Below are 14,544 nucleotides of genomic sequence, written 5' to 3' on the forward strand. Positions count from 1 at the left end.
GAAGGATTTGTTACTAAATCATAGGTGAACTCTTGGATTTGGGGCCTCATTTACTTAACACTTAGGTTGGATGTGTTTAAAAATAACATTTTTCTCACACACTGACATTGCAAATGGCTCTCTAGTGTAGAAGAGGAAGGGGAGGCGCAGAGCCGGGCTGGTCCTCGGACAGCAGGGTCCCTGTCACCTGGGAGCCTGATAGAAATGCCGAGTCGGGTCCCACCGCAGGCCTGCTGAGTCAGAATCCCAGGCGGGGTCTGTTTTAACAAGCTCTCCATGTGACTTTCGGGCTTGGGTGACTTTTCTAAGTCCTGGCATATGGCCACGGCCAAAGCTGCACACAGTCTCCTACCGGTGACTAACATGTGTGACAAGGTGGCAGGACCGAGCTGAGGGCGGCACTAGGCTGTGATGTGGTTTCACAAGTGGTTTAGCTGATTCTAGAGGGAGCTCTGGCTGGAGCTGGGATGGCTCTTGGAGGTAAAGGGACCAAGTTTATATCTCCACATTGGTCAATTGTCAGATATGGGCTATCCTGGGAGGGTTGTAACTGTGAGCAGGGCAGCCCAGCAGGGGCCCATGACCAGAGAGGGCCCCATCTGAGAGCCGCCAGCAGCCAACACTCCCAGCAGCTGGGGAACAAGTGAGTGCCTTAGTCCTGAAGGGCAATGGGAGAGGCACACCAGGCATCCTCTCTAGTCTTCGCAGAGGCCTCAAGGTCACGTTAGAGTCTCTATGGGTCCATCATCTGTGTGCAGTCATCTCCCACTTTGTTTGGTCTGATAACCTTCCGTTGTTTTCTGCTGGTCCTTGGCCAAGTCACCTGTGTCTTCACCACTGACCTTTTCTCGGCCACACAGTTCGAGGTTATGCAAAAGACCGCAAGGTTAGCAGTCAGAGATGCAGGTCATGCCATAAGCCCTGCCATGACTGGTTGTGCTGAGCAAGTTGTGTAGAGCGATTCAGATTCTCTGCTTGTCCCGTGGCACTGAGATCTGCTGGGGTCACAACGGTGAGCTGTGCTGAGAGCAGATGGGGAAAGCGCTCTGCAGACTCCACGGTGCTTGGCCACGGTCTCTTGTAGCAAGAAACTGATTTCTCTAAACCTTGCATTCAGAAGGCCACCTCTGTGTGGCTCAGTTGGTTGAGCATCGCCCTGTGGACCAAAGAGTTGCTGGTTCGATCCCCAATCGGGGTGCATGCAGGAGGCAACCAATTGGTGTTTCTCTCTCTGTCTCTCCTCTCCTCTCTCTCTAAAAATCAATTAAAAACATTTTTTTTTAAAAAAGAGAAAGCAATTGGTTCAAACATGTCCTTTATTTTCTCCCTCCATAATGCTGAGCTCATGAATCCCAAAGAATGTGTCCCAGCCCAGGGCCTCCAGGAGTAACCAGTGGCACCTTTTTGCATTCTAGGAGCCAACATGCCCTTCCAACCACAGCCCACCAGCTACGACTATGACGCCCCCCTGAGTGAGGCAGGGGACCTCACCGAGAAGTATTTCGCGGTGCGAGATGTTATCCGGAAGGTGGGTGCTCTGTCCGGACTGCGGTGGGCTGGTCTAGGGCAGAGCCTGCCTTGGGCTCACTGTGCTCTGTAGACCAGCGGTCGCCAACCTTTGGGACCTCACGGACCATGGGTTGGCAACCGCTGCTCCAAAGGTTTCCTTAAACCAGCGGTCGCCAAGGAAAGAGACCTCTGAGACCTCACGGACCCCCAGTGGTCCGTGGACCACCGGTTGGCGACCGCTGCTGTAGACAACTTCCTAGAGCCTCTGGGTTTCGAAGGATGGATGCAGGGACGCATCAGATAGACGGGGCCTTGAGTCTTGGCCCCAACCTGACGGAGAGTGAGCCTGCAGACAAGTTGCTCCACTCGTCTATTCATTTGTAGAACTGGACCATCAGCACCTGGGTGTGGTGTCAGGATGGAAAAGAACCTATGGAAGGCTCATGTGGTCCACTAAGTGGTAGCCATTACTATTATTTACACTAAAGGTAAGAACATGTACGTCCAAATAAATAGCCAAAATGTGTCATAGAGAAAAATCCGTGGGCAGTGGAAGCAAGGTGCAAATGTGAGCTGTCAGCAACCCCTCCTTGTTCTATCTGGGACAGTGGGTGCTATTTCTTCTGGCCTGGCACCTGAACTGCTTAGTCCTGCTAACGCTGTGACCTTTTGAGGCATCTAAAGCACCCAGGTGGGGTTTCCTGTCTCTACTGTGGGTTTAAAAAAAAAAACAACAACCCGCAGTTTTTCTGCTCAGTCACCTGAGTTTTGAAGTTAAAAAAACACAGGTTTTCTGCCTATAAATGGTATGTCAGGGCTGGCTTTCTTTCTTTCTTTCTTTCTCTTTCTTTCTTTCTTTCTTTTTTTTCTTTCTTTCTTTCTTTCTTTCTTTCTTTCTTTCTTTCTTTCTCTGTTTTTGTTTGTTTGTTTGTTTGTTTAAGTATGCTGTCTCCATTTAAGCCTACATAGTAAAATCTATATGAAATTATGTAATACGTTAAACATATAGAAAAATGTGTTCTATACTTAGCTAAGAATTTGTCTATGTCATCTAAACTTTCAAGTGTCTGGTTAAAAATTTGTCTATGTCATCTAAACTTTCAAGTGTCTGGTTAAAATGTTCCTCGTGTGTTTTTATGATGGGCTCGATCACTGCAGAATTTGTAACGATGACTCCCAAGCTCTCTCTTGTAGGTCTGTTCCCTTTCGGGCTGTCTGTTCCTATCTTTATTATTCCCTTCCTTTATTTGAAGCTTAGCTTTTTAAATCCAGCCTTTCTTCTTTCCTACTATAAATAGTCAAGATTATACATTTCCTTCAAGTACTTCTATAGCTCCATCGCATAAATCTTAAGATGTAATATACTTCTTATAGTTTTCTTCTAAACATGCTTATTTTGATTTCTCTTTGACCCTTGAAATGTTCAGAAGTGGGTTTTTCAATTATTAAACACTACACAATTGACTAGTTTGTTGTTTTCTAACATATTTGCATTTGTTTGGAGCAAGTAGTCCTGTATGATATCATATACAGGATGGAGCAAAAGTAGGTTTACAGTTGTGTGAAACAGTTTATTCTTGTATTATTAGTTACTAATTATTGTATTTTTTTCATATAAAAAAACCTGTAAAAACTGTAAACCTACATTTGCCCCACCTAAAGAGGTATTAATTTAAATGCAGACAAGAAAAAAAGAAAGGCAATTCAAAACCTCAGGGAAGGAAAAAGAACACAAAAGGCTTGCCCTGGCTAGTGTGGCTTGGGAGGTTGATTATTGTCCCATGCAATAAAAGGACACCAGTTCGATTCCCAGTTAAGGGCACATGCCCAGGTTGCAGGTTCGGTCCCTTGTTGGAGTGTATTTGGGAAGCAATCAACTGATGTTTCTCTCTTTCTTTTTCTTTCTTTCTTTCAACTATTTTTTAAAATGTATTTTTATTGATTTCAGAGAGGAAGGGAGAGGGAGAGAGAAATAGAAACATCAGTGATAAGAGAGAATCATTGATTTGCTACCTCCTGTACACCCCCTACTGAGGATCGAGTCCGCAACCTGGGCATGTGCCCTTGGCCGGAATCGAATCTGGGACCCTTCAGTTTACAGGCCAACACTCTTATCTACTGAGCCAAACCAGCCAGGGATGGCTTGCTTTCTTTTTCCCTTCCTTCCTTCCTTCCTTCCTTCCTTCCTTCCTTCCTTCCTTCCTTCCTTCCTTCCTTCCTTCCTTCTTTCCTTCCTTCCTTCCTTCCTTCCTCTCTCTCTCTCTCTCTCTCTCTCTCTCTCTCTCTCTCTCTCTCTCTCTCCCTCCCTCCCTCCCTTCTTTCCTTCCTTCCTTCCTTCCTTCCTTCCTTCCTTCCTTCCTTCCTTCCTTCCTTCCTTCCTTCCTTCCTTTCTCTCTCTTTCTCTAAAACTCAATAAAAACAATCCTCAGGTAAGGATTAAAAAAATACATATATTTAGGAATTAAATTAAGTAGGGTTTGGCAACTGGCTTAATGCAGATGTGAAAGAATAAGGAGTTGTTGATTTGTCCAGGTTATAACCTTCATTGGTTAACTGAGTGGGTACTGGGGTCAGTAACTAAGATAGAGGATTGCAGAGAAAGCACAGGCTGGGGATGGGGAGGGGGAAGCAAATTCAGTCCTGGGCTTGTTCAGCTCAAGATGCCCCTGGTGACATCCAGGTGGAAGTGTCTCTCCAGAACCTCCAGAAAGAAGTGGTTAGGACAGGCTCAGATTCAGGGGTCAGCAATGGAAGTGGAGGCTCAAGTCCAGAGAAGGCTGAGATTGGACATGGAGAGTTGAGCAAGAAGGGTGGTGGGCCAAGCAAAAGACAAACCCGGGGATCCCAACCATATAACCAGGGGCCACAGCAAGGTGAACCCATAAAGGACATAAAGACTTCAGAAATGAATGTAATTCAATAGTTTATCATAAATTATAACTTAACCTCTAGTCGTCTCTTCCCTCTTTCCTCTTGGATATTTAACTTTGGAAGAGAGAAATAAACTACTTTAAAAGTGGGCTCTTTCTTCTGAGATTTTGTAGATGGGTCAGTTAGCTGGTTTGTTAAATGATATTCAAAATATTTGGCTTGCATCGAGAGAAACAATGGGATTATAAGTACCCCCATATCTAGCTCTCCCTGCCTCTTACCTTTACCAGAGACTTACAGAGTGGAATGTATCTCTTCTCTAATCCATTTCTAGAGTTAGTTGGGTGGTGTTGGACAATATCTTTCCCTCACCTGGACTCCCAGGGATGATAATTTCCCACCAGGCTGAACAAGCCTGTCTCAGTGATGGAAGTTCCAGGGGCCCTTTGCATATGACTCTTGAAGACATGACAAAGCTCATGACATTTGCATTTTGTAATGTACTCTCTTTGGTGTGGGTAAATTCAACCAGACATGGTTTTAACACTTTGACCTCGAGGGTGAACCCTCTGGGTCCATTCATGTTGTTGCAGATGGCAAAATTTTCATTCTTTTTTATGACTGAGTCATAAAAGAATGATTGATTTTGAATTTAGAGTCAATATACAGATCAAGGGAGGACCTATGGCCACAGCACAGACTGTTTTAACCTTGACAATGTGAAAGTATAGCTGATGGTTTGGAGGCAGGAGTAGGGAGGAGAGCTCAGGGAAGGATGTGAATAGCCTTCTCTTAAAAAGTGTGGCCGAAACCGGTTTGGCTCAGTGGATAGAGCGTCGGTCTGCGGACTGGAAGGTCCCAGGTTCGATTCCGGTCAAGGGCATGTACCTTGGTTGCGGGCACATCCCCAGTAGGGGGTGTGCAGGAGGCAGCTGGTCGATGTTTCTCTCTCATCGATGTTTCTAGCTCTCTATCCCTCTCCCTTCCTCTCTGTAAAAAATCAATAAAATATATTTTTAAAAAAAAGTGGTGGTGAGTCAGGAGACTATTGCTTTTCCTTAACGAGTCTTTTATCCTCTTCTTTTTAAAAAATTACTATTTAAAAAGGTAAACAAGAAGAAAGCAAGCAAGAAGGAAAGAAATGTAAGGATCCTGAAAGATCATAATGCAATCGACTTGGAGATGCCAGATGTACCTAGACCTTGCTAAGACCTAGGGTTTACACTCATATTTCCTGATGCTGATATGTGTGCATGCACACATATTTAATAGGGTTTGGCTATTTTTATTTTTGGGTTTTTTTTTTTCTAATTTAAAAATAACTTCATAAACATTTTAAAACTTACCTAAAAGTTTCAAGAATAAAAATTGTACTGAGAACACTTGTGTATTTCTTACCCAGATTCACCCATGTCAACATTTCACTCTATTTGCTTCATCATTTACCCCCGGCCCCCTCTTGTGTTTTCCAAACCATTGAAGGATCGCGTCTATCATGACCCTTTATCCCTCAACACTTCAGTGTGTATTTCATTAGAATAGGTTGGAATATGCTTTTATGTAACCATGGCAGTTTTAACATGGATACAACATGTTAATCTACCAATACGATTTAATCTACAAATAATATTTGTCCTACTCTATCTAGGTTCCCTCCCTTCAGATGCTGTACCTTTTTCCTTTTCTTCCCCAACTCGTTTTCTGCTGCCCCCCTCGTTCTCTCTGCTTGTTGTTGCTCTCTGTTTTGAGGTCTTTGTTCTATCATTACTTGAATGATTCCTGGAGCTGAAAACACAGACACACACAGACACACACTTCGAAGTAAAACCTTACCCAGATCCTGTCTTGGAAGGAAGTCTTGTTCCTTGGCCTTTCCAAAACATCGCTGGCACTGTGGTTTCCGTCTCTGACCCTCCTTTGGAAAAATGAATTCAATGAATTAAGTTTTTAATTTAAAAATGAATTAAATGTGTTTCTGAGGGCTTAACAGCTCCTTTTCTTTTCTGTCTTTTTCTTTTTTTCCACTCTGGTTTACAGTTTGAAAAAGTACCAGAAGGCCCTATCCCTCCATCCACACCAAAGTTTGCTTATGGAAAAGTTGCTCTGAAAAAGGTAAGAAAAAAATGACAGAAACACTGAAAGTGAGGAAATGGAATTTAGAAGTCAGTGAAAGTGTTAGGCTGGGGAGTCGGTTCGTTATTTTTCTGTGAATTTGTTTTCTGTGAGACTGATGTGGAAGATGGTGTTTCTGAGAAAGCAGGGACATGGAGGCGAGAGGATGTGGATGCGTGTTGACTGGGTGAGCAAATGGGTATGAGCTGGAGTAGAGAGGTGTTCTAGATCATACACGTGATTTTGGTTCCATTATCGGTTGCCCAAAGCAGTCTCGGGAGCCTCTGTGGAATGACATGACACCTTGTTGTTATGGCTGGTGAGATTCTTTTTTATAATTCACTATTATTTTAGGGGGTTCTCAAAAGCCACAGACATTTTGGTAGGGCTTTGCCCTAATTATACACTCCCATCTCAAAATCACGTCCTAATTTTTGTGGTCTGTAGTTTATATGGTAAATGAGACATCAGGGGGGAAAGCCAGAAATCAATCATAAATAAGAGTTAGGGACCTTTTATTCCAGGAAAAGAGAAAAGGAAGAGAGGTTACGTTTAACAGTCAGGATTGACGTAAGCCAAAGTCAGTTTGTTTTGACCATCTCTGTCTTGAGGTTTTCCCCTTTTACAATCCCTAACTCCTACATATGATAACTCACAAGCAAGCAAGAAAAAAACACACACAAAAACATGAACAACTGCACAGTTCTTAAGAATCTTGATATTCTAAAATAGCATCATACATTTTTATCTTTAAGCCAAATGCCAAACATGATTGTATGATTTTTTCCATTCATGAAGCCCTTTGATACTATGGTGGGTTGAGTTCTTGTAACTTTTTCCACCTAGTGTCAGATGCGTGTGTTACATTCTACAGAGGACGTGGCTGGTCTCTCTGCCTGATAGGCATCTTTCGTTAGATCCATGGTCAGCAAACTGCGGCTCCCGAGCCACATGCGGCTCTTTGGCCTCTTGAGTGTGGCTCTTTCACAAAATACCACGGCCTGGGCAAGTCTATTTTGAAGAAGTGGTGTTAGAAGAAGTTTAAGTTTAAAAAATTTGGCTCTCAAAAGAAATGTCAGTCGTTGTACTGTTGATATTTGGCTCTGTTGGCTAATGAGTTTGCCGACCACTGCGTTAGATTAATCAAACGAGAATCACACTTGTAAAGGGAGCATCTTCTCCTTCATGGCCGTTGCTACTTGAGGAAAAGTTCATTTGTGGGGTCTAGAGCCATGAGGATTTTTTTTTTTTTTTTATACAACAGAAAATAACTGCAACTGTTTCCTACAACGTTGTTAAAAAAAATCTAGCTCGGTACCCACAGCACATTCTGTGAAAGAAAATTGTGTGAGCAGAAATGACTTTTCCTTGTTAACACTGAAGAGAGCAAACCGGCATCTCACTGAGTTAAATGTATGCGGAATATCGTTATGTGGGCTCAAACCTTTTACCGTGAGTTGAGTTGTCCAAGTGGGAAAACATCCTTGTGCGTGGCTGAATGGATAGAACTGTATTTACCTGGTAAGATATGTCTCCTCGGTGCTGCACATCCGCAAGGTAACCATGGGAAGGGCTTATACCATTCCCAACCGGTGCCGTGCCATGCAAAGTCCTGGGTTTGGAGCCAAACCCCGCTGCAAATCCTGGCTTTGCCATTGCTCAGGTGAGCTTCTCTGAGTCCCTAACAAGAAGGCCTGCCTCGCTGGGTAGTTGTGAGGGTTCAGTGAGGTGTGTGGGTCCAGTCCTGCCGCCCCTGGAGTTTTGCTAGGCACCCATTGTTGGGTAGCTGTTCCCGTTGTTGTTCTCGCACCAGAATGAGCATCCTGCGTTGCAAGAATACACCATCGTTTGGATTGAATGTGTGTGTTTGTTGAGTGCCTCCTGTGCGCTGGGCATTGGGGTGGTGTCAGTCTGTAAAGGGATACAACTGGCAAATGACACAGAAGGTGTGCCATAGGCAAATTCCGAGGGCGCCCTCGGGGTTACTTCCCTCGGAGTGCTGGGGGAGGCCTCAGAGGAGGCAGCCTCGAGCCTAGGCTTTCGTTTATTTTAAGGGCCGTTTCTATACAGGAGGTTTGTCCTTGCAAGCAGGTATGTTTGAAACACTTTTTTAAGATGCCCATCAGTTACTGTTCATCAAAAGTTAGGGAACTGCGAGAGATGATTCAAGGTGACTGGGGAACAGGACCGAGTGGAATTTGAACCATTTAGGTTTATTTAGGGGTTTGGCCATACCCACTGGTATCTTGGATCATTTGCAAATGATATTCTTCATTCCGATGACCAGGGAGGGGTGGCAGTGAGTGAACGCCGCTTTTGTTTCTTTTCAGTTAAAGACGGTGGAGGAAGCGCTGAACAGTCTGTGTCCCAAGGGGCCTGTCAAAAGCCTTTATCCCTTGACATTTATCCAGGTGAAACAGGTAGGCCTTCAAAGGTAATGCTTCGCCTTTCTTCTACTTGGGAAAATGTGTGTTCTGCCCTGCCCTGCAGTGTCTCTTCTGAGCACAGGGACCAAAATAGTTAGCGGCTAAATCAGACCCACGGAATCGAGCAGCAGCGTCCCGGGCTCTCTGTAGCTGTGATGTTGCGCATTAGGCTGAGCTGTCCTACGCTTCCCCCGTTTCTCCTTCTCACTCAAATACGTTGTAGCTCAACCTGCTTCAGCATGATTCTGTACAAGCTATTCATTGAGTGCACTTCTCATCTAGTTCATCTTTGTTACTAGGTTCCAGTGGGGAAACCGCTATTTTATACTCAGAAACGACAACTCAGTCATTTGTCCTTAGTTAGCGAAGTGTAAGGACGGTGTTCTTACTAGATTAGGTTCTTTTGAGATTCTTTTTCTGGCTTTTGAAGAGAACAGAAAGCAGGCACTGTGTGTGTGTGTGTCTGTGTGTGTGTGTGTCTGTGTGTGTGTGTGTCTGTCTGTCTGTATGTGTGTTTAATCTCTAGGTGCTGCCCCATCTTTAAGAGCTTTTTCAACTTTCTGTTTTGGAAAATTTCAAATCTAGAAGAGTTGCAAGAATAGTACAACCAGCACCCATATAGCTTCCACCTAGACTCACCAAGTGGTAACATTTGCTTCGCTTGCTTTATCTTTCTGTGTGTGTAGGTCATCAACTGCTGGTTTGGTTGTTTTCTTTTGTTTATTTTTTTTTTTTTTTACCATTTGTGTTAGTTGTCACCATCATGACACTTCACCCATAGACATTACAGCATGTATCTCTTAAGAAAAAGGATATTATCCTACAGGACCACAACATAATGATCACACTTAAGAAATTGGACATCAATGCAATCCAGTTATCTAATAGGCCTTCCATAGTCAGGTTTCGCTGGCTATTCCAATAATGTCCTCTATAGCTTATCTTTTTCCAGTCCAGTTTCCAACCCATGATCGTGCATTACATTGAGTGACAGTGCCTCTTTAGTCCTATCTGGAACAGTTCCTACGTCTTTCTTTTCTCTCTCTCATCACATGAACTTTTCTGAAGAGCTCAGCCCAGTTGCTTGGTAGACTGCCTTTCACTGATTTGATTCAGCAAAACATTTTTGGCACAAACACAACAAAGGTGATGTGTGCTCAGGCTGCCCATGAGGTCAGCGTGTCCCTTTGTTACCATTGCTAAGTTTGACCACTCAGTTAGGATCTCAGCCCCATTTTTTGAATGGGGTCTGCCCTTCTGATTTTCTGTATCGATTGCCTTCTGGAAGGCGTCTGAACGATCAGATGATAGAATCATAGCAAATCTGATTTTAGCCTAGTGTGTTTTTTGCCTCCAATGACTCTTCCTGCACTTGTGACGTTTCACAAGTTTTACAAGAATGTTTTACAGGTGACCATTTTTACACTTGTGAAATTTTACAAGAACGTTTTGTGCCAGCAACTCTGGTGTGTGATAAGTAAAGTGAATGATGAAGGTCCCCCACCCCCTGGTTTGTCATTCCCATTGGATAGAGTTCTTTCTCTCATTTGAGCACACACTGGCTGAGTGGTCATGTCTCCATCTATACATCAGAACATGCCTTCTCCACCTGGCAGGGCGTGGAGCACCTGGGAGAAGACGGACGCTAGAGCAGCCGGCGCCTGGGACGTGAGCGCCAGGTTAACGCGTAGACACTCACGCTGTGTTCTTTCTCAGGCCCCTCTGCTTTTTGATCTTGGACCAAGGCAGCGCTCCCGGATTGGGTGGGGTGCCCTGAGCCAAGCCCACACATGTTTATTTCCAGCGAAACCCATGGAGGCCACAGCTGCGGGGAGTGGGGTGCCGCCCTGGTACACCCCCACCCCCAGCCTCAGAGGCCCCAGCTCCACCTTCGTGGGGAGCATCACAGCTTCTGCTCCCCTCTAGGAAGCCTCCCCAAGGTTTCCCAGCCTCTGAGTTGTTAAGACTTACAAGAGACAGATGGAGACTTGGGGTCCGAGGAAGGCGTTCTTCAAGGTTCAGTGGCGACACCAGCGGCGTTTCTTGAGTTCAGGCCTTCCCTGCAACACAGGAACATGGTTAACACTGTTTTCAGCTCCTCCAATCACTTTTCCTGTTGCCCGAGGTGCACGTCCTTGCTTGCTGGGCCCTGGGAGCGAGGAACTTGGTCTCTGGTCCAGGAAGGATTTGGATTTGGATTCTTCCCACTGACCTAGGGTTTGGTCCAGCTCACCCGGGCTAATGTGCACAGCAGGAAGGTCACTCTGGGCCATGAGTACTGCTGCTGCTGAGGCTGACTGCTTGGGGCCTCCCTTTGGAGCAGGGGTACCAGCACCTAAAAGTCTTTTCTGGCTTAGCAGCAGGCTACACCCCTTTCGCTCACTATCTCCGTTTCCCCCACTCCTCCACTTTACACAGTTTCTGATTGACTCTTGTTTTGTCTGTTAGGGCAGATTCAGCCCAAGAACCTGGAGAACGTTTTGCCGAACATTCTTGGCATGGTGGTTATTTGTCTCCTTTGTTTGTTTGTTTCTTTGGTTTGTTTTTTGAGATGCCACAAGTCACCTTAGATGTATGGGATAGGATCCCCTTTAGTGATTCAGGGCAAATCACTGAACACACTCCAGGGTCCCGTTTCCTCGTGTGGAAAAGGATGTTGGATGAAAGAGTCTTCAGGGTTCCCTGAAGTTTACTCCTGTGATGGTTATTCCGGGATCTAAAAACTGGGTTGGCTCGGTGATTCGAAAGTCGGCCCACGGACCGAAGGGTCTCAGGTTCAATTCCCAGTCAAGGGCATACACCCAGTTAGTTGCAGGCTCGATCCCCGGCCCTGGTCGGGATGCATGTGGCAGGCAACCAATGTTGTCTCTCACCTCGATGTTTCTCTCTCTCTCTCCCCCTTCCACTCACTCTAAAAAAAATCAATGGAAAAAATATCCTCGGTGAGAATTAACATACACACATAAATAAGTAAGTAAATAAATAAATAACTCAAGCCAGTTCCCTTCTTTCAGACTAAATTTTCCCCAGAGGCTGAGGAAGCATTTCAATTCCTTATGGTTTTAGAAGCGCCACTTGCACGCAGATCGAGGGTGACCAGGTTCTCTTAAAACGAACTGCCAAAGTGATGGATTTGTCTTTCATCCTTCTCTCACAGTATTTTGGGTTTGTGCTGTACCGAACAACACTTCCTGAAGACTGCAGCGAGCCAACCCCTCTCTCTTCACCCCACAGGGGCGTCCACGACCGGGCCTACGTCTCCGTGGATGGGGTAAGCGTGGTCTCCGGACGGTGTATCTGCCCCACTGGGGGATGTGTGGTCTGCACTTGGTTTCATGGCGTTTGAGACCTCTGTCCACCTTTTCAACCTTAGGTTCTGCCCCTCTCCTTGTTGTCCCTCAGCTGTGCCCCTCATTTGCTGACATGGCCTCCCTCGTGCTCCATCTGCCTGATACACCCCCTCACCCTTCTTAACCTGGAGGGCCCCCCCCCCAAAAGCCCCCCTTTCCCGGAAACCTTTCTGGTCTCCCCAGCCCAAGGCCATCCCATGTCTTCCTGGTTTCTAGAGGACGGGGTCCGTTTTGTAGACACCAGAGTGGTGACTCATTTATGAAAAATAATATTCTGAAGAAGGATTGCTCATGACAACTATAGCTACAGTCCACAAAGAACTTTGTTTCATAACAAAGATACACGTTAGGGTTTCCATTCCTCTCAGTGAAACGTTCATGTGAAAGAAGACACGAAGAGAGTTTCCTAACCAAGAAAATTCGTTCAGAAAATTTCAAATTAAAATATTTCCATTCCATTGTCATCCGCGGCTTTATTTTCATTGGGAGCAAGTTTCTGGGATGTCGTGTGTATACTGATGGCAATTGTTTCTTGGATTTCAATCTAGGAGTTGTGTTAGTGAATTATGGTCAGGAACATTAATTTTTTTAAATCTCATTTTTTTAAAAAAAATTAGGAATATGTTGTTGCTAACATGCCTGTTGTTTCCGTTCATTCTATTATATAATTTTCGTGGTATCAGGTATTTTGAGGTGAGAGCACTCCACCTAACTCTGATTTTTATCTTGTTTATCTGATTTTGTTTCAACTCACCATGTTGTTTAGAAGCTAGTTTTTTATGACTGCCTTTTGCGCTATGAGAACACGAAGAGGTTCCTGTGATGGGAATCCTCCCCTGGAATTTTTTGCCTCCATTCCCTTTCTATTAAAAATAGACACGAAGGGAAAATTCCAGAGCAGAGGAAACCAGTGTAGACCTTTCTTTGCTCACAGCTGTTTAGAAAGAAGGCAGTGATTGGAGGAAGTTGACCACCTGGCCGGTGACTTGGACTAAGGGGCCATCAAAGCATTTCCTCCCAAGTCCAGTGGCTCATCAAGGCAGGAAAATGCTGCTGAATTAACAGCGAGCTGCCTCTCTGCGGTTCTTCTCACCTTAGGTAATTCTCATTTGGCTTTGAACCCACAGGTCCCCCAGGGAGTCCTTGACCGGAACTATGTGACCACTCTGAACATAACAGGGAAAGCTGGAGCCACTCTGGACCTTCTGGTGGAGAACATGGGGCGTGTGAACTACGGCTATTATATCAATGATTATAAGGTAGGACCAGCCTTGCTGTTAGGAGTGAGGTTCAAAGGTTGGCAGGACTGTGCCTAAGCCACCTGAGGAAATTTTTGTAAATCTATTTAAATATGCTCTCACATTCTTTCCCTTCAGTTCTGTTAACATAGAAGCAATTCTTAAAAGCACACACACTGGCCTAGCCGGTTTGGCTCAGTGGATAGAGCATCGGCCTGCAGACTGAAAGGCCCTGGGCTTGATTCCGGTCAAGGGCACACACAGGCCCTGGTCGGGCATGTGCAGGAGGCAACCAATCGATGTGTTTTTCTTACATCAATATTTCTGTCTTTCCCTCTCTCTTTTTTTTTAAAAAATATATTTTATTGATTTTTGTATAGAGAGGAAGGGCGAGGAATAGAGAGTTAGAAACATCGATGAGAGAGAAACATCGATCAGCTGCTTCCTGCACACCCGCTATTGGGAATGTGCCCGCAACCAAGGTACATGCCCTTGACCAGAATCCAACCTGGGACCCTTCAGTCCACAGACAGACACTCTATCCACTGAGCCAAACCAGTTAGGGCTTCCTCTCTCTTTAACTCTAAAAATCAGTGGAAAAATATCCTTGAGTGAGGATTAAAAAAAAAAAGCACACACACTTTGGCCCTGGCCAGTGTGGCTCAGTTGGGCATTGTCTCACATACCAAAAGGGTACCGGTTCAATTCCCAGTCAGAGCACATGCCTGGATTGCTGGCTTGATCCCCAGAAGCGGGTGTGCAGGAGGTTGCCCATTGATGTTTCCCTTTCATATGGATGTTTTCTCTCTCCCTCTCTCTCTCTAAAAAAAAAAAAAAAAAAGGCACACATACTTAGTCAACTTGGATGAATGAACCTGCCCTGATTTGTTTTGCAACTTAGAAGTTGGGTTATTTTGAAGACCTGTTTTCCTCTGCAGACAGAACCCTTCCCTTGTGTTTGAGTTCAGTCATCCTGTAGAAAGAAACAGCAAGAGGAAACCACTCCACTGTGCTCTTCCTTTGCTTATAAAACCCACC

At 45.0% G+C, this 14,544-nt stretch overlaps 1 protein-coding gene across 1 annotated transcript in view; it reads left to right on the forward strand.

The window, feature by feature from the left end:
- Positions 1 to 14,544, forward strand: part of GLB1 (galactosidase beta 1) — a 67,732-nt gene that overhangs the window by 35,896 nt on the left and 17,292 nt on the right. Inside the window, exons 10-14 of the mRNA XM_079795304.1 lie at positions 1,416 to 1,528; positions 6,418 to 6,492; positions 8,823 to 8,912; positions 12,076 to 12,189; positions 13,396 to 13,527. Coding sequence (XP_079651430.1) covers positions 1,416 to 1,528; positions 6,418 to 6,492; positions 8,823 to 8,912; positions 12,076 to 12,189; positions 13,396 to 13,527 — 524 coding nt within the window. The remainder of the gene's footprint in view (positions 1 to 1,415; positions 1,529 to 6,417; positions 6,493 to 8,822; positions 8,913 to 12,075; positions 12,190 to 13,395; positions 13,528 to 14,544) is intronic.

This window comes from Cnephaeus nilssonii (genome assembly GCF_951640355.1).
Source record: "Cnephaeus nilssonii genome assembly, chromosome: 17".
NCBI classification, from domain to species: Eukaryota; Metazoa; Chordata; class Mammalia; order Chiroptera; family Vespertilionidae; genus Cnephaeus; species Cnephaeus nilssonii.